This window comes from Sus scrofa, chromosome 5 (genome assembly GCF_054392235.1).
Source record: "Sus scrofa isolate SSC_HxYL_T2T_F1_AM1 chromosome 5, Sscrofa_HxYL_maternal_Yorkshire_Landrace_v2.0, whole genome shotgun sequence".
Taxonomy (NCBI): Eukaryota; Metazoa; Chordata; class Mammalia; order Artiodactyla; family Suidae; genus Sus; species Sus scrofa.
The window spans coordinates 108120171-108143132 of NC_139387.1; the positions used below are offsets into that span (position 1 = coordinate 108120171).

At 39.3% G+C, this 22962-nt stretch overlaps 1 protein-coding gene across 4 annotated transcripts in view; it reads right to left on the minus strand.

The window, feature by feature from the left end:
• Positions 1-22962, minus strand: part of PTPRQ (protein tyrosine phosphatase receptor type Q) — a 224236-nt gene that overhangs the window by 88346 nt on the left and 112928 nt on the right. For all 4 annotated transcript variants that reach the window (XR_014804594.1, XM_084957734.1, XM_021093069.2 and 1 more), the window contains one exon: positions 19790-20113. Coding sequence is in view for 3 of the 4 variants with exons in the window: in XM_084957734.1 (XP_084813860.1) it covers positions 19790-20113 (324 nt within the window). In the remaining variant the exon portion in view is untranslated. The remainder of the gene's footprint in view (positions 1-19789; positions 20114-22962) is intronic.

A 22962-nucleotide genomic window follows, 5' to 3' on the forward strand; every position in this document is an offset into this window, starting at 1 on the left:
TTCTATCCTTGCACAGGAATGTGGGTCTTATGTGGGTCAGGGTCATCTTTCCCATCCATCTGTGTCCCCACGCTAAGTGTGTTAGCTGAAAGGTGAGTCTGGACAGGCCATCATGTTGCCCACTACATATAAAAGTCTGAATGCCACTTTGATTAAGAACCATCAAAGTCTGGTGTGTCTAATACTACGCTTTCAGAATAAGCACACTCAAAGACTTACTAGTAACTGTGCCTTCTGCAGACCCTTGTAAATTTAAGTTAATGATGAAAAACACTGTAGAAAATACATTATGGTCCTTAGAGCACCTTGCTCCAGTGACTTTCCTAAAGAATAAACATACATAAATAAATGACAGGAACTCTCAAGACAAAATATTCTTGAGCTCTGTACACATGTGTGATTTAAACTGCACATCTATTTGATTCGAAGTTCATTTTAAGTTTACCTAAAGGTCCTTCCCTCCAGGGTATTTGAGTTTCAGGATCAGATACACTGGACCACCAGATTCCTAGCTATTGTCGTCACTAAATAAAGGACTCATTCTTTCTCAGTCTCTAGGACTGTGATTTGGCCTAGATTCACCACATCTGAGAGAATTAGCTGTACGTTTTAGAAGCTTTAAGTTTCCTGTAGTCCTCTTAGGGCTAGAGGAAATCTAACTGGCTGGGAGTTTGGGTGAATTCCTTACATCTTAAATAATGCAGGGTATCAAGGGCCCTGAAGAAGGTCAGCAATGAGACTGACCATACTTGTGCAGGCGAAGAACATCTCAGGATACATCCCACTGGTTACGATGCTTCAATAATTGGCCATCCTTCCCTGGTATCAAACGTTTCCCTAGAGCCCAATGATTTCATGCCCCGTATGAGATACTACTGTTAGCTTATGAAATATTTCTTTGCATTTTACGAGGCATTAATTTTGTTTTATATTTGTATTTCCCAACAGCAATATGGCATCACGAAGGGAGGATACTGTAAGCATAAAGAATCTGACCTATTAGACTATTCGATGAGTACAGGGAATGATTTCATGGAGGTCCACAGTATTAGACTTCATCGTATGACCATTTTCTCTGATGTGAATGAGTAGTTTTCTGAGTCATTTCAGGATGGCTCAAGTGGAAAAAAAAACAAAATAGCAAAAAACTCTCACTTCCAATACTAGTCATACCAGGTAAGAATGAAAATATTACCCTTTTAGTTCTATCGCTCTTAGGATCAGATAATACAACTTTTTCCAGAATAGCATTATATTTATAAAACAACTTTCTACAATAGTGATTCTCTAAATGTGGTCTCCATATCAGCAGCATCAATACTACCTGGGAATTTGTTAGAGAAGCAAATTCTGAGACCACAGTCCCTGCTTACTGAACCAGAAGACCTGGGTAGGGCAGAGCACTTCGCATTTTAACAAGCCCTCCTGGTGTTGCTAATGCCTGGGGTACAAGTTTAAACCACTACTCTATAACACCAACATACCATTTGAAAAAGCAATGGCATTGCTCTTCGGACTAGGTGCCCAATGCTAAAAACTCCTGGTAATAAGGCTGGAAAGGGGGATTGAATTTCTACTTCTGTGAAGATTAGGGATACAGTTAGGGTTTGGGAGGTGGTGATAAACATGGAAACATGCATCCAGCCAACAGCCACTCCACACATTGGTCTCCTCCTACCTTCCTGGATTATACATCTACTCTGGATAAACTATGAATAGGTTTCTCCCTGCCAAAGTTCCCAAAGTTTCTAGAGTAATGACAGGTCATCCTGTTCCATAAGAACATAAGAAAACATCATCAGTTCTACGGCACCTAGAAGCCACGTGTAGGAACAACCCGGAATAATTCAGATAAGGCCATCGACATAACACAATGTTAGGGGCTGGGGTAAGTATTGCTGCTTCACTCCCTCATGCTTTATATGCAGGTATAATCATAATAAAATAACTATCAAAGGTAAAGCTAAAGAGAAAAGAAACCGAAAGTGTAGTTAAAGGTTATGTATGTTAGGTGAAGCCCCACTCCATTTGTTTGGGAACTGATGGTTGGATTATATACTAGAAGCTGTTATAATATCCCCAAGTCTTTCTTAGTCTCAGTTTTCAAAGCTAATAATGTCACATACTGATTATCCCTTATATCGCCCTTAACGTCTTGGTTTCTAGTGCTTTTGCTGTAAAAGACATTCTATTTGTTTATGCAAACGGGATTTCTAATTACTTTTATTTATATTCTGGAAAACTTGCTTATCAACTTGACCAAAGGTTTTTTTACATTAAACATAGAGTAGAATGCTTTACTAAATAGTTTAACTTTAGACGCCTACTGTTATTTCCTTTCAACTGATTTCACCTATCTTACCGTTAATCCAACCTGGCACCCTGCCACCTCTTAGTACTTTGGTACCATCATGAGGCTTTACTCCAGTCTGAGTCAAGATCTAAGTCCACAGGCTCTTCCCTAAAAGCGAATGAGGTTTATGAATGAATCAACGGGTGTAAGGTTCTTGGAAGGGTACTAGTACATACTCAAGACTCGATAAGCGTACCTGCTATTATCATTACTCTGAATTATCCAGCTAAGGGGTCTCAGTTCAGTTACTGGGCAGAACGAAAAAGTGCCCTAAACCACCAGGCATAGCAATTGCACATTTTTTTTTTTTTTTTTAGAACTGGAAGTTTTCCATAGTCAAATTGGAGTTCTTCTCACTTCCTTAGTAAATGTAGAAGAAAACAGAGCTGAAAACCTGTTGGCCCCTGGCCTAATACCAAGGCAGACCTGCAGTGGAGTTAATGACCAGAAATCACGAAGAATTAAGCCTATTTCACAGTTCTTTCTCAACCAAAAAAAAGAAGATTCTCAGAAGGGTCAAAATCAATTTATTCAACATGAGATTTGAAGTTTGAGATTGGAAAGAAAATTCATTTGAATTTTCAAAAGTTCAAACTTAGCCAACAATAAGTGGGGTAAAGATACTTTTCTCCTTTTTTCCTTTTGATAACCAGGTTTTCTGTAATATTGATGATTTAAAACACATAGTGATAACTCTTATCCTTTGATTTTTAGTGATCTGGCTGAAAAACACATTCTATATGCTTATGCAATGGGATTTCAAAATATTTTAATTTATATTCTGGGAAACTGTTTAACAATCTGGACAAAAGCTCTTTTAAATTATACACAGTTGAATACTTTATTAAATAACTTTATATGCTCACTATTATATTCTTTAAATTATGATTTCACCCAAAAACTCTCTCTTTCTAATCATGCTTAGCAGCCCAATTAAACATTGCTCTCCTTCGCTTTCTTCATGGACTGTCAACTTATTATGACCCCACTTTACTATATAAATTCATTAACAGTTTATTATCTCAGTTATAATTCAGATGCTTCTACAGCTTCAATCCACTCTAAAATAGGCATTTATTTTCTTTCATTGTTTGAAATCCTTCTCAATTTATTATGTACATATTTCTTTCCTATATGCAGTAATTCATACATCTTATGTTAACTAATGAAAAAGAAAAAATATCAGCAATATAAAATAGACTGGTTTGTGAAGTAAAAGAAGCTGAATATGTCAAACACGAAAAAATAGGAGAATTTTAATTTTGACAAGAAATGTGTAAGTATTTGAAAGACAAGTTATAGCCAAAAAAAGTTGAAGAACATTAGTATGAACTATTTTGCAATGCAGAGAATTTTGACACTGAAATACTTTCACATTAAAATCAAATGCCTTCCTCGGGTCCAAATGGCATATTCATCCAGTCTTAGCCACTGAGTGGGCATGATGGGTGGAAATATTCCTAACACATGATCACATGGTCATCTCTGCTTTTAAAGACACCAGAGTTTCACAAAAGAAAGAGATAAGCAATTATAATATGTTAAATACTTAGAAACAATTTTTGGAAGGTGGAAGTGGAAAAATAAGTTTATAGAAGTCTTTGCAAAGGAGATATTTGGTGTGAAACATAAAGAAAAGGCAGTTGTCTTCAAAAGAAGACAGAAAGGACAGTAAGAAAGAACAGCAAAGCTTCTGGAGCACAAAGGAGAAAGAGCAAGGGATGTGTGGGGAATATAAGCAAAAATCATAAATGACCTTATGGAGCAAACAGTGTAATTTCCATACAACAGGAACACTGAAAACTACTAAGGATCTTAAGCAGAGGAACAACACAAGCGTACCCAAAAACTGGGTTCAGGTAGAGGGTAGAGAAAATAGAAACAAAAATTCCATTTAGGTATCTTTTGTAGTAACATAGGAAGTACATTTAAGGGCCTGAATTTAGACACCCTTAACAGAGAAACATAGACAAATTCACAAAATGTTTAGAAGGTAAATTCAACAGGACTCCGCTCTGGACTCTGGGGTAGGATGTGCACAAAGAATTAAGAGTAAGCTCTAGAGGCTGGCTTGAACCATTACGTGAATAATGGCACCATACACTGAAACAGGGATCACAGGGGGAGGAGGAGGTTTGCCGTGGGACAGGGACAGTGGTACTTTGGGGTCTGAGGTGTCTATGGAAACCTAAGCGGTCATACCAGTAACTTACAGGTCTAGAAGAGAGAGATGTCTTCTTGAATTACACACGTGGGAGTCTCAGGCAACTCACTGAGAAGATTTTCAACAGCATCTAATTAATTTTGCAGAAGTACAGACATCATGTCTAGAATAAATTATATTCACTTCCTCTTCCGGCAGCAGGATACAGCCTATTCTAAAAACCCACTGCCACCAAACGGGCTTGTTTATGTCATGAATTCTATTTTCCTATTTCTTTAGGGCTAACATCTCTTCTTATCATTATACAATTGCTTCTTTAGAGAAAGGAGAGTATCTACCTCTGTTTTGACAGCATTCACTACATTATAAGTGCATTACACCTACAGAATGAATTAAGATTAATTGAATATAGAGTAACTCATCACAATGTCTCATTTGTAAAAATGTTAAGGAGTGTTTTACCCTCTATTTGGTTTTCCTTCTTTTTAGATCATAAAGTTGCATTCCTTGGAAGCTTCTTTGATGAGGCATGTTTTGTCGAATTTTTTCTAACCTAACAGATGTTTGGGTAGTTAAAATTCCTCATGAGTATGGTATCCTGTGGTTTTCACACCCTAAGTGTTACCCCAGGAATTTTCCTTTCTTGCTGTCTTCCAGGCCTGGTGGTCTATAGGAGATGCCTGTTATGAGAATCCCATTTCGTTCCATACTAATTTCACACCCACACTCTGTTCAAGTTGTGCATGTCCTCAGCATTGTAAGTACCTATTGTGCACCACAGAGATATTTAACAGATTTCCATTCTGCATTCCTCCCCCACACACAACTCAAATTGCTCTTGAGTTTAAGGATAATCAGAAAAATAGGAGATGAGTAAAATAATCTTTAAGACTTTAATGCTTCAAGTTAAATATTTCTGCCATTTGCACTTTTTGTGCTTATGTTTGTATCCATACGCACTCAGCATGAAGCAGAGCGTAATGGCTATTATACAGATGATTTAAGGAGAAAAGCAATTTGGCCTCAATTATCTAGATCAGCGTATGTGGGAGAAAGAAATGTTACTTGAGTTGGCTGAATATCGTTTCCTTGCTTCACTCCAGGGTACAGTGGTAGATTCAGATTCAGAAAGCAACCCAATTTAATTCTCAGCTTGCATTCCCCAACTTTGCTCCCTGCAACTTCAATAGGAATGCTCTTTTTCACGAGTTGAGAGAGATTTAACACAACACTTTTCTTCTTCTACAAGCCATTTTAGAGCATTTTGTAATAGTTATTATTTCAATTGTGTGCTTTTTAAAATTTGAGTTATTCAAATATTGAGTAATTTGATCTCAAACTCACCATAAGTTGCTGGCTCCTTATCAGAGAAGCTCCAGATTTTGATAAGAAGTTCTGTTAGCAAGTACTTGGGCACAACTTGATGCCATTAGGATAAAATGTCCAAATCGGAAAGAGTGATTTTATACTAATTTATATTGTTTGGTTTTTTTCTACAATTCAGAGAAATCATTCATTTTCATCATTTTATTTTCTTACATCATATTATAAAACAACCTAACAGCTTTTTTGAATCAATGATAGATAAAAATTTATTAAATTTCTTCATCTAGATTACTTTTTTTTTTCTTTTTTAGCTGCACCCATGGCATATGGAAGTTCCTGGGCCAGGGCCTGAATATGAGCCACAGCTGTGACCTATGCCACAGCTGCAGCAACACTGGAACTTTAACACACTGTGCCAGGAAGGAGATTGAACCCGTGCCACTGCAGAGACAACACCGTCACTGCACCATAGTGGGAACTCCTAGATTGCTTTTTTGTTTCCAAAATGTCTATAATACTTTCATCTTCGGTTTGCAGAGTCAACATATGTTTTACTTACTTTCAACTTAAAAGCATTACTCTTCTTCAAGATTTTTGTTGCTTGACTGTTATAATTTCTCTTTATTTTTATACAATATGCTAGTTTAGGTCTTGTGATAATATATGTAGTGTCTCTGTCTTTCACAGCAAATGAAATCTCAGTTTCTCTCTCTTTGCTTTACTATAATCAGCAAACTTTTTATTGTAAATTTATGAATTTCAAATATACTTATTAGAAAAATGTCCCTTTCATTTTTGGGACTAAATGAAGAGTGACCAACTCATTCTCATAACTTTCAAAATTAAAGTAATTAATTATTCCCACCCACATATGAATATTCAGCTGAAAAGCTTGTAAGTTTGAGAATGCCAAGAAAAATCATACATCTGTTATACCAAATCGTGAAATATATAAATCTTTCCACTTTTCTCTCTCAATCACAGTCATAGAAAGGAAACTTTGCATGTATCCTCTTTTCTATGATAGACAATAGAGTAGGAAATTAGTTCTTAAGGATAAAGAAAATGAAAAGGGATTAGGAGTGGTATAGAAAATTTACATATCTATTGATAAATTTTTCATACTCAAGTATTCTCTGATGGAGAATTAAATCATAGCAATGAAATACTAGACCAAGAGAAGAGAAAATACCATATAAAAGTCAAACTGTTACTCCATACAAAGATACTCTATCAGTCATCAAGTAAAGGTCTGGAAACTGGAGTGATAAGAAGCATCAAGAACTAACAAACCAACCAACTAACCACCAGTGGCAAAGGAACACATCCTAATAAAACTAGAAAAATAACACTTTTTTCAATAAAAGCCCACATTCTGAAATAGTTGAAATACTCTACCATTATTCTTTTAGACCAGAAAAAGCAAAGTGGAGAAGTAGGGAATTGAAAATGACCAAATTCTCATGAATGGGTCATAGGCCTTAAAAGGGGGTAGGGAGTGGAAGGCCTAGGGTGGAAGCAATGGCATGCAAGCACAAAAACTCCCAAATTTTCAGAATTAAGAATGTGGGATTTTTAACTCCTGGGCACCTATCCAGACAGAATTCTAATTTGAAAAGATACATGCACTCCTATGTTCATAGAAGCACTATTTACAATAGCCAAGACATGGAACCCATCTAAATGTCCACTGACAGATGAACGGATAAAGAAGATGCAGTGTATGTTTACGGTGGAATACTACTCAGCCATAAAAAAGAATGAATAATGCAGCAACATAGACTGACCCAGAGATCATCGTACTAAGTAAAGTCAGAAAGATAAAGACAAATACCATATGATAACACTTACATGTGGACTCTAAAATATGACACAAATCAACATACCTATGAAACAGACACAGACTCACCGATACAGAGAACAGACTTATAGCTGCCAAGTGAGGGGGGTGAAGGAGGGAAGGATCGGCAGTTTAGGTTAAGCAGATGCAAACTATTATACATAGGATGGATAAACAACAAGGTCCTACTGTATAGCACAGGATATTCAATATCCTGTGACAATGAAAAATATATGTTACAACTGAATGATTTTGCTATACTGCAGAAATTAACACATTATAAATCAATTATACTTTAATAATTTTTTTAAAAAGAATGTGAGATTCTTTAAAAATCTATCTTCCTAATTTCATTTATCAGCTTTTGAATTTATCAGGTTATATGTTGTTTTATGCCAGCTGAACATCTTATACTGTCTAGAGTTCTTGAGGAGATGATGCATATGGAAATTCCAGTTCCTGGCTCACTGTAGCAGGTAAAAGAAGCTACTATCCAAGTGAGATGTTCATAATGAGTAGGATGGGAACCCTCAGTGGCAGCATATGGCCTATTTTAACTAAAGGTAATGAATTAGCTGCCCACAGGCCAGATCTGGGCTATTTGTGTTTGGTTTGAAAAACCAAATGCCTTTAAATGTTATTTTATTTTATTTTATTTTTAAATAGTTATTTCCCCTATACATTTTTTTCCCTACTGTACAGCATGGTGACCCAGTTACACATACATGTGTACCTTCTATAATGCCGTTAAATGTAAAAAAACAAAAAACAAAAAACTGTTTACAGCAAGAAATGGAGTATTTTCACATTAAATAAAATTCTAACTCTCCTACTGCTCTGAACAAATCACAGGTCCTAACAGCATACTTCTCTACAAGCCAGCAATCAGCCAGAGGTGAATAGGGTTTGCCCCACAGACAGAACATTCTCTGTAATTTGCCATTGTTTCCACCACCGTCAATTGCCCTACATCAGCCTATTTCATTCATTATGGTACCTATCTGATGCCTTCAGTTGCCCTTGGGATTTTAACACGTATTTATTTAGTCAGTGTCCCATTTTTCTATCACTTGCAATTTTAGTTATTCTTATAGGATGAAGCAACTAAAGTTTCTAATATTACCTATGTTCTAATCTCTAAAACATTTATCTTTTCTGTTTTCTAGTCAATTAGATAATAGCTATTCCTTCTCAAAATTAACAGGGTCAAAATAACCACACTTATTAACTAAAGCTGACCCAAATTTGAGTTTTCTACATTTTCCTTTTTGTTTTTACAGCATTGTCAGCCTCTCCATCTTTCACTGGAAAATAGTTCATTTTTCCTTACCCATTTTAGTTTATTCAATCAAGTTTAACTCATTTAGGAAACATTTACAGAGTGCTTACTGTTGCTAGGCACCATTCTAGGCAATAAAGAAACAGCAATGGTCTAGATTCTAAAAATGAGCAAAGATATAAAAACAAAAAACGATCAAGTGATTTTAAGTTTTCATTACAATAAGATGATATCCTAGAAAAATACTTCATGGCTCTTTTAGACTGGGTGGTCAGGGTAACTAATGTTGAGAGGGAATCACTCAAGCAGAGGTACACACTATGAAAAGGGGCTCATGCAAAGATGGATGTGGAAGAATATTCCAATCCAAAGGCCCAAGTTCTAGGACTTCAATGTGTTCAAGCCACACAAAAAATATCCAGTGTGAGTGAAGGGTAAAAGTAGAAATGTGGTTATGGATGAGGTCAGAGTGTTAGGTAAGAGCCAGGTGACATGGAGCTTTGTTAATCATGTTAAGAAATTTGAATTTTATTCCAAGAGCAATGGAAATTCATTGAAAGGTTTCAAACAAGGAAGTGACATCATCTTATTTACATTTTAAAAGATCAGCTTGAAAGCTGAAGAGGTCATTTAGTTTGATGCAGCGAGAGCCTTAATGAAAGACAGGACTAATATGACAGTAATACAAATGGAGGGATGTGTTTAGGTAGCATAACTGAACTAAATCATTGGCAGAGTAGACAAGGAAAAGAACACTGCTGAGATTTTCATTTTCTGCATGTGGATGATGAGGTTTAGTGTTTAAACCAAGTTCACTTCAAGAGGTATGTTGGACACACCTGCCCAGTGACGTCAGTTGATCTGGAAAATATACTGGTTGGGTTCTAGGGAGCAGTCAGAGCTGGAAATAGATACTTGAAAATAGTCACTACGTAAGTGGACTTTAAAGCCATAAGATAGGACAAGGTCACTTAAGGTAAGAGCTCCTTGATGTCATATGTTTATAAAGAAAAGGGCCATGTAAAAGAATGAAATTAGAACACTCCCTAACACCATACACAAAAATAAACTCCAAATGGATCAAAGACCTAGATATAAGACCATCACTATAAAACTCTTAGAGGAAAACAGGCCAAACACTCTCTGACGTAAACAACAGCAACATCTTCTCGGATCCACCTCTTAGAATAATGAGAGTCAAAACAAAAATTTAAAAAAGGGACTTAATTAAACTTAAAAGTGTCTGCACAGCAAAGGAAACCCTAAACAAAATGAAAAGACAACCCACAGAATGGGAGAAAATATTTGCAAATGAATCAACTAACAAGGGATTAATCTCCAAAATTTATAAACACCTCCTACCGCTCAATACCAAAAAAACAAACAACCCCATCAAAAAATGGGCAGAAGATCTAAACAGACAATTCTCCAAAGACATATAGGTGGCCAAAAAACACATGAAAAGATGTTCAACATCACTCATTTTTATTCGAGAAATGCAAATCAAAACCACTATGAGGTACCACCTTACACCAGCCAGAATGGCCATCATCCAAAAGTCTACAAACAATAAGTGCTGGAGAGGGTGTGGAGAAAAAGGGACCCTAGTACACTGTTGGTGGGATTGTAAATCGGTGCAACCACTGCAGAAAGCAGTATGGAGATTCCTTAGAAAACTAAAAATAGAACTACCATTTGATCCAGCAACCCCACTCCTGGGCATCTATCCAGAGAAAACCAGGGCTCGCAAAGACACGTGAACTCCAATGTTCACTGCAGCACTATTTGCAATAGCCAAGACATGGAAACAACCTAAATGTCCATCGACAGAGGAGTGGATCAAGAAGATGTGGTACATACACACAATGGAATATTACTCAGCCATTAAAAGGAAAGAATTGATGGCATTTTTAACAACATGGATGGATCTAGAAATCACCATGCTAAGTGAAGTCAGTTATACAATGAGACACCAACGTCAAATGCTATCACTGACATGTGGAATCTGAAAAAAGGACACAATGAACTTCTTTGCAGAACAGACTTTGAAAAACTTATGGTTTCCAAAGGAGATAGGTTGGGGGGTGGGGGGATGCACTGGGGGTTTGGGATGGAAATGCTATAAAATTGGGTTGTGATGATCATTTTACAACTATAATTATGATAAATTCATTGAGTAACATAAAAAAAAGAAGAGGGCCAACTACAGATCTCTGAATACTCAAACACTTAGACTTTAAAGAGAGAGAGAGGAGGAGAGGACAAGATGGCGGAGGAGTAGGGGGACACGCTCGCCCTCTCCCACAAACACAACAAAAAAAGCACATCTACAGAAGAAATGACTCGCACAGAACAACAACCAATCGCTGGCAGAGGAACCTAAATTCCAATAATGGCAAGAAGTTCGTGACATTATTGGGCAGAACGGGAGAAAAGAGGAGAGTGAGAGAAGGTGAATCCGAGCGGGACGGGCGCTCCCGAAAGGGAACTGCGGAGGAGAAAGGGATCCCGCACCCTGGAAAGTCTCCTACCGGGGGAAAGATCAAACGAACCGGAGGAATCTCCAGATGCAGAGAAGAGTGTAGCAGTAAGTCGGAGTACGGAAAAACGATCAAGAACCCAACGGACCATCTGAACTACGGGCACAGTCACCAAAAATTGAGACGCCTGGGTGGGGGCTGGGCACCGAATCCTCGGCTCCAGAGGTTAGTCCCCGGGAAAGGGCCGGGGGACGCCTGGGTGGGGGCTGGGCACCGAGACCTCGCCTCTGAAGGTTGGTCCCCGAGAGGGGGCCGGGGGACGCCTGGGTGGGGGCTGGGCACCGAGACCTCGCCTCCGAAGGTTAGTCCCCAAGAAAGGGCCGGGGGACGCCTGGGTGGGGGCTGGGCACCGAGACCTCGCCTCCGAAGGTTAGTCCCCGGGCTAGGGGGGCGGGGCAGAGCGGAAACTGCTTGGGAGGTCTCTAAACCATTTGACGGGGCAGAGACTGCCTGGGAGACTAGAAAACAAAGCTGTCGCAGAGGAAGGGAGCAATACTCTAGGGGCGGGGAAGTGGAAAGCCGCCTCAGAGGGAACCTGGGAGAAGAGCCTGGTCTGCGCCCGTGCTGGGGAGGGGAGAGAAGAAGGGGTGGGTCCCCATAGAATACCCCCCACGCCACAGCAAGCTTACAGGCCCGCTAGCTAGCAGAAAGCTGTGCTTCCCAGTGCATTCCCTCCCCCCACCCCCGCCACCCCCTACGCTCTCGCCAAACCTGGGGCTGCCTGCCATCCAGGAGGGCTGGCCTCAACAATTGCCTGAAGCCTACCACCGCAGGGGCTCTCCCTGCACAGGCCTGCTTGCCCTTTGGAGGGGCTACACTTCCACAGAGCAGCACCAAACACCACCAGCCCCCTAGAAAAGGCCTGCAGCCCAGAAAAGCTAGAACAAGCCTAGCCAGGCCGTGAATAGATCGACCTAATTCTCCGACGGTTTTTCTGAGACGGGCTCCCCCGGGGAGGAGCCTCTTGAGTCTCCAAGGGCCCTGCTACCCGCCCAAGACCCCAAGCGGTGCTAAGACCTAGTGGACCAGCTGCATAGGACTGCCAGCTCCAGGCAGGACCCCCTGCAGCCCAGAAAAGCTGCAACAAGCCTGGCCGAATTGGGAAAAGATCTCAGACGGTCTTTCTGAGTCGGGCTGTCCTGGGGAGGAGCCTCTTGAGCCTCCAAGGGCCCTGCTACCCGCCCAAGACCCCAAGGGGTGCTGAGACCTAGTGGACCAGCTGCATAGGACTGCCAGCTCCAGGCAGGACCCCCTGCAGCCCAGAAAAGCTGCAACAAGCCTGGCCGAATCGGGAAAAGATCTCAGACGGTCTTTCTGAGTCGGGCTGTCCTGGGGAGGAGCCTCTTGAGCCTCCAAGGGCCCTGCTACCCGCCCAAGACCCCAAGGGGTGCTGAGACCTAGTGGACCAGCTGCATAGGACTGCCAGCTCCAGGCAGGACCCCCTGCAGCCCAGAAAAGCTGCAACAAGCCTGGCCGAATCGGGAAAAGATCTCAGACGGTCTTTCTGAGTCGGGCTGTCCTGGGGAGGAGCCTCTTGAGCCTCCAAGGGCCCTGCTACCCGCCCAAGACCCCAAGGGGTGCTGAGACCTAGTGGACCAGCTGCATAGGACTGCCAGCTCCAGGCAGGACCCCCTGCAGCCCAGAAAAGCTGCAACAAGCCTGGCCGAATTGGGAAAAGATCTCAGACGGTCTTTCTGAGTCGGGCTGTCCTGGGGAGGAACCTCTTGAGTCTCCAAGGGCCCTGCTACCCGCCCAAGACCCCAGGGGGTGCTGAGAACCAAGTGAAATCTGCTACCATCGTGGGGTGGACCTCCCAGTCCTGTCTGCCCTCAGGAAGTCCTCCTTTGCTTCAAAGAAACACTGTTAGTCCCATCAACACTCCAGAAAAGCCACACTGCCTCAAAAAAAGATTGACCAACAACGACAGCCCTCAGGAAATATTCCAGGGCAGTGACAAGGCAAACACTACCCGATAACGGAGAGTACAACTCCCTCAGGAGAAAGAAGACAACAAGCAAGATGAAGAAGCTGAGAAACCACCCCCAGTCAAACCAACAGGAGAACTCACCTAAAACAGTCAACAATGAAACTGATCTCTGCAGTCTGACAGACCTGGAGTTCAAAAGAGAAATAGTGAAAATACTGAAGGAATTAAGAGAAGATATGAACAGCAATGCAGATACCCTCAGAAAGGAGCTAGAAAATATAAGGAGGAGCCAAGAAAAACTAGAACATTCATTTGCAGAGATGCAAACTGAACTAGGGGCAGTAAAAACCAGAATGAATAATGCAGAAGAACGAATCAGTGATATGGAAGATAGAATAATGGAAATCACTCAATCTGGTCAACAGACAGAAAACCGAATCAAAAAACTGGAAAGCAATATAAGAGACCTATGGGATAATATAAAACGGGCCAATCTACGCATAATAGGAATTCCAGAAGGAGTAGAAAAAGATAAAGGAATGGAAAATATATTTGAAGAAATTATCGCTGGAAACTTCCCAAATCTAAAGGATACTGGATTCAAGATACAAGAAGCACAGAGGGCCCCAAACAAACTGAACCCAAACAGACCCACACCAAGACACATCATAATAAAAATGGCAAAAGTTAGTGATAAAGAGAGGATCCTAAAGGCAGCAAGAGAAAAACAGAATGTTACCTACAAGGGAACCCCCATAAGAATATCAGCTGATTTCTCTACAGAAACACTACAGGCCAGGAGGGAATGGCAAGAGATATTTAAAGTGCTCAAAGGAAAAAATATGCAACCTAGAATACTTTATCCAGCAAGAATATCATTTAAAATAGAAGGGGAAATAAAAATTTTTCCCAACAAACAAAAACTTAAAGAATACAGCAACACAAAACCCAGGTTAAAGGAAATATTGAAAGGGCTTCTCTAAACCAAAAAGAAAGGAAGGAAAGGGAAGAAAAAAGAAAAGAAAAAAAAAAAAAAAAAGAAGAAGAAGAAGAAGAGGAAGAACTAGGACTGAGGAAGATACAATCAGAGAGCAGTCACTCAAATAAGCCAGCATACAGATTTAATCATGAACATGCTTCAAACAAAATAAAATTAAAAAGAAAAAAATAAAAGAGTCATCAAAACCATAAAATGTGGGCAAGGGATGTTAGGAGGTAAATAATCCTTTTTGTTTGTATGTATGTCTCTCTTCTTAATTTTAATATAATAATGAAGTGTTTGAACTTACAGGACCATCAGGCTAAAACACACAATTATGGGAAGGGGTTAGCATACTTAAAAAACAGGGCAACCACAAGCCAAAACCAAATATTGCATTTGCAAAAAATGAAAAAAAAAATACACTCAAGCAGATAATAACAGGAGACCATCCAACCAAAAAAAAAAAAAAAAAAACAAAAAAAAAAAAAAGAAGAATGGAGAACCATAGAATCAACTGGAACACGAGGATCAAATGGCAATAAATAATCATCTATCAATTATCACCTTAAATGTCAATGGACTGAATGCCCCAATCAAAAGACACAGAATGGCTGAGTGGATAAAACGGCAAAAACCTTCAATATGCTGCCTACAAGAAACTCACCTTAGGACAAAAGATACATATAGATTGAAAGTGAAAGGCTGGGGAAAAGTATTTCATGCCAATAGACATGACAGAAAAGCAGGAGTTGCAACGCTCATATCAGACAAAATAGACTTTAAAACAAAAGACATAAAGAAAGACAAAGAAGGACACTATTTAATGATTAAGGGATCCATCCAAGGAGAGGATGTTACTATCATCAACATATATGCCCCAAACATAGGAGCACCCAGATACATACAACAAATATTAACAGATATAAAGGGAGATATTGATGAGAATACAATCATAGTAGGAGACCTAAATACCCCCCTCACATCAATGGACAGATCCTCTAGACAGAAAACCAATAAAGCAACAGAGATCCTAAAGGAAACAATAGAAAAGTTAGACTTAATTGATATCTTCAGGACACTACATCCAAAAAAATCAGAATACACATTCTTCTCAAATGCTCATGGAACATTCTCAAGAATCGACCACATATTGGGACATAAAGCGAATCTCAATAAATTTAGGAGCATAGAAATTATCTCAAGTATCTTCTCTGACCACAATGCCATGAAATTAGAAATCAACCATGGGAAAAGGAAAGAGAAAAAACCTACTCCATGGAGACTAAACAACATGCTACTAAAAAACCAATGGGTCAATGAGGAAATCAAGAAGGAAATTAAAAACTATCTTGAAACAAATGATAATGAAGACACAACCTCTCAAAATCTATGGGATGCTGCGAAAGCAGTGCTCAGAGGGAAATTTATAGCAATCCAGGCCTTTCTCAAAAAAGAAGAAAGATCCCAAATTGACAACTTAACCCTCCACCTAAATGAATTAGAAAAAGAAGAACAAAGAAGTCCTAAAGTCAGCAGAAGGAAGGAAATTGTAAAGATCAAAGAAGAAATCAATAAAATAGAGACTCAAAAAACAATAGAGAAAATTAATAAAACCAAGAGCTGGTTCTTTGAAAAGGTGAACAAAATTGATAAACCCCTGGCCAGACTCACTAAAAAGAGGAGAGAAAGAACCCAAATCACCAAAATTATAAATGAAAAAGGAGAAATCACAACGGATACAGCAGAAATACAAAAAACCATAAGAGAATACTATGAACAACTATATGGCAATAAGTTTGACAATCTGGAAGAAATGGACAATTTTCTAGAATCTTACACCCTGCCAAAACTGAATCAAGCAGAAACAGACCAACTGAACAGACCAATCACTAGAAATGAAATTGAAGAGGTCATAAAATCACTCCCTACAAATAAAAGCCCAGGACCAGATGGCTTCACAGGTGAATTCTATCAAACATATAAAGAGGAATTGGTGCCCATCCTCCTTAAACTCTTTCAAAAGGTTGAAGAAGAAGGAATACTCCCAAAGACATTCTATGAGGCCACCATCACCCTCATTCCAAAACCAGGCAGAGATACCACCAAAAAAGAAAACTATCGCCCAATATCATTGATGAATATAGATGCAAAAATTCTCAACAAAATCTTAGCCAACCGAATCCAACAACATATCAAAAAAATTATACACCATGACCAGGTTGGGTTCATCCCAGGTTCACAAGGATGGTTCAACATATGCAAATCAATCAACATCATACACCACATTAACAAAAAAAAAGTCAAAAATCATATGATCATCTCAATAGATGCAGAAAAAGCATTTGACAAAGTTCAACATCCATTCATGATCAAGACCCTCGCCAAAGTGGGTATAGAGGGAACATTCCTGAATATAATCAAAGCCATTTATGATAAACCCACAGCAAATATAATCCTCAATGGGGAAAAACTGAAAGCCTTCTCACTCAAATCTGGAACAAGACAGGGATGCCCACTCTCACCACTGCTCTTCAACATAGTTTTGGAAGTCTTAGCCACAGCAATTAGACAAACAAAAGAAATCAAAGGCATCCATATAGGAAGAGAAGAGATCAAACTGTCACTGTATGCAGATGACATGATTCTATACCTAGAAAACCCTAAGGACTCAACCCCAAAACTCCTTGAACTGATTAATAAATTCAGCAAAGTGGCAGGATATAAGATTAACATTCAGAAGTCAGTTGCATTTCTGTATACCAGCAATGAAGCATTAGAAAAGGAATACAAAAATACGATACCTTTTAAAATTGTACCTCACAAAATCAAATACCTCGGAATACACCTAACCAAAGAGGTAAAGGACCTATATGCCGAGAACTATAAAACCTTAATCAAAGAAATCAAAGAAGATGTAAAAAAATGGAAAGATATTCCATGTTCCTGGATTGGAAAAATCAATATTGTGAAAATGGCCATCCTACCCAAAGCAATCTACAGATTCAATGCAATCCCTATCAAATTACCCATGACATTTTTCACAGAACTAGAACAAACAATCCAAACATTTATATGGAACCACAAAAGACCCAGAATCGCCAAAGCAATCCTGAGAAACAAAAACCAAGCAGGAGGCATAACTCTCCCAGACTTCAAGAAATACTACAAAGCCACAGTCATCAAAACAGTGTGGTACTGGTATCAAAACAGACAGACAGACCAATGGAACAGAATCGAGAATCTGGAAATTAACCCTGACACCTATGGTCAATTAATCTTTGACAAGGGAGGCAAGAACATCAAATGGGAAAAGGAAAGTCTATTCAGCAAGCATTGCTGGGAAACCTGGACAGCTGTATGCAAAGCAATGAAACTAGAACACACCCTCACACCATGCACAAAAATAAACTCCAAATGGCTGAAAGACTTAAATATACGACAGGACACCATCAAACTCCTAGAAGAAAACATAGGCAAAACACTCTCTGACATCAACATCATGAATATTTTCTCAGGTCAGTCTCCCAAAGCAATAGAAACTAGAGCAAAAATAAACCCATGGGACCTCATCAAACTGAAAAGCTTTTGCACAGCAAAGGAAACCCAAAAGAAAACAAAAAGACAACTTACAGAATGGGAGAAAATAGTTTCAAATGATGCAACTGACAAGGGCTTAATCTCTAGAATATACAAGCAACTTATACAACTCAACAGCAAAAAAACCAATCAATCAATGGAAAAATGGGCAAAAGACCTGAATAGACATTTCTCCAAGGAAGATATACAGATGGCCAACAAACACATGAAAAAATGCTCAACATCGCTGATTATAAGAGAAATGCAAATCAAAACTACCATGAGATACCACCTCACACCAGTCAGAATGGCCATCATTAATAAATCCACAAATAACAAGTGCTGGAGGGGCTGTGGAGAAAAGGGAACCCTCCTGCACTGTTGGTGGGAATGTAAACTGGTACAGCCACTATGGAGAACAGTTTGGAGATACCTTAGAAATCTATACATAGAACTTCCATATGACCCTGCAATCCCACTCTTGGGCATCTATCCGGACAAAGCTCTACTTAAAAGAGACACATGCACCCGCATGTTCATTGCAGCACTATTCACAATAGCCAGGACATGGAAACAATCCAAATGTCCATCGACAGAGGATTGGATTCGGAAGATGTGGTATATATACACGATGGAATACTACTCAGCCATAAAAAAGGATGACATCATGCCATTTGCAGCAACATGGATGGAACTAGAGAATCTCATACTGAGTGAAATGAGCCAGAAAGACAAAGACAAATACCATATGACATCACTTATAACTGGAATCTAATATCCAGCACAAATGAACATCTCCTCAGAAAAGAAAATCAATCATGGACTTGGAGAAGAGACTTGTGGTTGCCTGATGGGAGGGGGAGGGAGTGGGAGGGATCGGGAGCTTGGGCTTATCAGTCACAACGTAGAACAGATTTACAAGGAGATCCCGCTGAATAGCATTGAGAACTATGTCTAGATACTCATGTTGCAACAGAAGAAATGGTGGGGGAAAAACTGTAATTGTAATGTATACATGTAAGGATAACCTGACCCCCTTGCTGTACAGTGGGAAAATAAAATTTAAAAAAATAAAATAAAAATAAAGAGAGAGAGAGATCTTAGAGAAACTTAAAGTCCAATTGCTATAAAGAGAAGTTAGACAATTGTGTTGCAGGTTGAAAGCGTCTGGATTCTATCTCAAATGATGAATTGCACTAACAAACACTCATGAACATTCTCTATACAAACGTTATGCCAGGTACTCTAGGGACTAGTAATAAGAGACACATTTAGTGACCTAGAAAATAAAGTCTCTAGATCAAGGTTTAAAGGTCTATAACAGCATCCATTTCTCACTGAAACTGTGTGTGTGCATGCACGTGTGCCTGTGTGTAAACCTAAAGTCACGAAAAAGGTTGTAAAGCCTGGTTTAAAGGCAATAGAGCTTCCAGATATGAGGGGGAAATGCAGACACAGACAAAGGGTACTTGATGGCAATCATTATAGCCTAACGAGAGACCACAGGTAAGGACTGTTGTATGCTTTGCTGTGATGTAAGACTCCAGGACCTTGTCACAACTCTGAGAGTTTGAGAAAAACCCTAATAGACGGAAATTTAATTTCCCACTGGGATTCAAGTCAATTAAAAATAAATATGTTACTCTGGTTAATGATGTTATTCAAGCAAATAGGCGTAACCAATTAGTTTCAACATCTAAAACGAAAGTTATCAGAATAATCTTTACCTAAACTTTGAATGACTTCTATGAAAAAACACTTAAGGAGTTCTTTCTTGAATGCATAGAGAGGACGATACTTACGGCCAGGTAAGGTTTGCGTAGATATCCAGTCTGAAGCGTTGCCATAGCCGGCATTGGTGCTGGCAGCCACTTGGAATCTGTACCATCTGAATTTCTTTAATCCGTATATTGTCTCTTCTGTTAGGTCAGCTTCGTAGAGGTACTGAATTTTTTGATGTTCAACACATCCTTCAGATTCCCATTCTCTGCACGTTTGTGCCCGAAGCTGAGTGGTAATCTTATAATTTTGAAAGTAGCCAAAGATAGAGTCAGGTCTCATCCATGTCAACGTGGCACTAGTTGACCGAATGTTAGCAAAAGTAATATTTGTGGGAACACTGGGAACTAGACAATTAAAGGGAAAAAACAGAAAAGGATTGGAATTACCGAATCCTGCACAAACAGAAGGAAGAAACAGAATTTGTAAGTATGCTCTACTATGCGTGTAGGTGATCTCTTAATACGACTGCCCTTAGATTAACATCCCTGCACGTAATGAGCAGAACGTTAAGGTGATACCTCAGAGACCAATGATTCCAAGAGTTAGAGGACAAAACAACCATGATTTTTTTTATTCTTCATTTTACTCCCAAATTCACTCACAAGTTGTTTATAAAAACTTGGTTTTTATATAAGCCCTGGTACAAAGGGAAATTGCACATACTCATATAATCCTATGTACTTTCCTACGTATGGTCTATGTTTTTTATATTCAGTTCCTAATAAAGACACTCTTTTAAAAAATTTTACTGAATTATAGTTGTGTTAATTTCTGCTGTACAGCAAAGTAATTTAGTTATATGTATATATATTCTTTTTCATATTCCTTTCCATTACGTTTTATCACAGGATATTGAATATAGGTCCCTGTGCTACACAGTAGGACTTTTTGTATCCATCCCACATGTAGTAGTTTGCCTCTGCTAGCCCCAAACTCCCAATCTTTCCCTCTCACACTGGCTCTGCCCCTTGGCTACCATCAGTCTGTTCTCTATATCTGTGAGTCTCCTTCTGTAGATTATGTTGGTTATATTTTAGAGTCCACATATAAGCTCTATCATAAGGTTATTTGTCTGTCTTTCCAAGACATTCTTAAATTTAAATGACTAGAGAGAGACAGCACATCTTTTATATAGGAACTGTTGATTTTAAGTTAAATAAACATTAGATGAATTAATAATTTATATAATTAATTTGTATTTTACCTTGCACCCCTTCTAGAACATCATAAAGCCCACTGACATTAATACTCAGAATAAGGTATCTGTGTATCACCTACAATCACACAGTTCTCCTTGACGTCACTTAGATTTCACATTAATCACTGGTTCGCTGTATGCATATCATGTGTCAGGCTCTGGGGCTGGTATTAGGGATTCAAGATACACAGGCTTATGTCTTGTTTTCACGAACCAGCCACTTATCAGATGAGTAAGACAAGCATGTTATGGTTAGTAATATAAAGAACAATGAACTAGCTGATGTGGCACCTTCTTCCACTGTGCCAGTCCCTCTAAATGCAAGGGCCTTTGCTATGAAGTCTGAGGTAGGGAGAATGATTAACGACTCGTATGACAATTGCACAAAATGACCTGGAAGAAAACTAAAATAAAACTATAGCTTAACGTTATTCACATTAAAAGAAAATTAACGAAGGATTCAAAAAATTAATGCATAAAAAGGCAAACATTCATTTCTAAACACACTATATTAATTAAAATTCCAATAAATATCTAGTGAGCATCTAATTTATGCCAAGTACTACTGTAGGTGTTGGGGATACAGTGAACCCGAGAGATAAAAGTCCCTGCCCTTGGGTGATTTGCATTTGAGGCTTATATACAACACAAGCACAAATCAGTCTTGTAAGAGTACTGTGGATGATGGTCAGTATTATGGAAAAATATAAGAATGAGAAGGAGGAGAAGGAGTTCCAAGGATACTGAAATTTGAAATTGAGTGTCAGAGAGAAAGAATTCCTGACTCGGAGACACGAAGTTCCTGATGAAAGTGGGGGGGCCACCCGTGTGTGAATATGTGGAAGGAAACGCGTGAGGAAAGGCCCCGTGTTGCCCCCAGGCCTGGTATCTCTGAAGAAGGAAAAGGGGCCCGTGCAGCCAGGAGGAGCTGAGGTCTGAGAAGAAACACTGAAGCCTTGACTGTGTACAACATCCTGGAGCATCGTTATGACTTTGACTTGAGCAGAGGAGTTCCAGGTTCCACTGCGTTTTCACAGGATCACTCGGGCTCCCGCGTTGACAACAGACAAGCGAGAGACGAGTGAAAACAGGGGGAGCAATTAGTGAGCTACTATAATGTCAACGTAAGGAATCAGGATGACCTGCACCAGGACTGCAGCTTCAGAAGTGAAAGGAAGTGTTAAGATTCTGAATATAACTTGTAGGAAAGCTGACAGATGTGCTGATGTGCGACATGTGAGGCATAGGAGAAAGGGCAGAGGAAAGCTCGAAAGTCTTTATACTGAGGGAACAGAATGATGAAGTCACCATTAACCAGGAAGGGATGACAATGGAAGGAATAAGCTTTGGGGAGCAAGATGAAGCACTGATTATGCTCTATGCCCAAAACTAAAACAACTTTGTAAGTCTACCTTACTCTAATAATATTTATATGAAAAGAGACAAAATTAGATGTCAAAAAAAGCATTTATTTTGAGTATGTTAACTTTGAACGGCCTATCATATACCCACAAGGAGACATCAAATAATAGACCAGTCCATGAGTCTGAGTTCTATAGAGAGGTCTGGACTTGGGTTAAAAATTTAGACTTCCTCTTAAATTTTTCCTGAATGACCTATAGACCTATTGCTCATGGAGGGGGACCTGGCCGGTAAGGACCATGTAAGTGACATCATCCTTTGACCCCACCTGTCAGCTGGACACAGAGGCCCTAAAGAACTTGACCCCAGGCTTACGTGGCCTCACCTATGGCAGTCAAGGGCCAAAAACATGGGCCAATGCAAAGGCTGCTTAGCTCTGACTCAGAAGCAAATACTTCCTCCTACTCCGTCCTCCTGATCTCCCTAAACCCACTCCCACCCAAGAACCACCCAAGAATGGCCTAGGTAATGCTTTTCAGATTGACAATCTTTACTAAGTTCACAGAAGACACACCTCTCTCGGTTCTTGAGAATGATATATATTGTAAGATTTGATACAGGTAAAAGTATAAA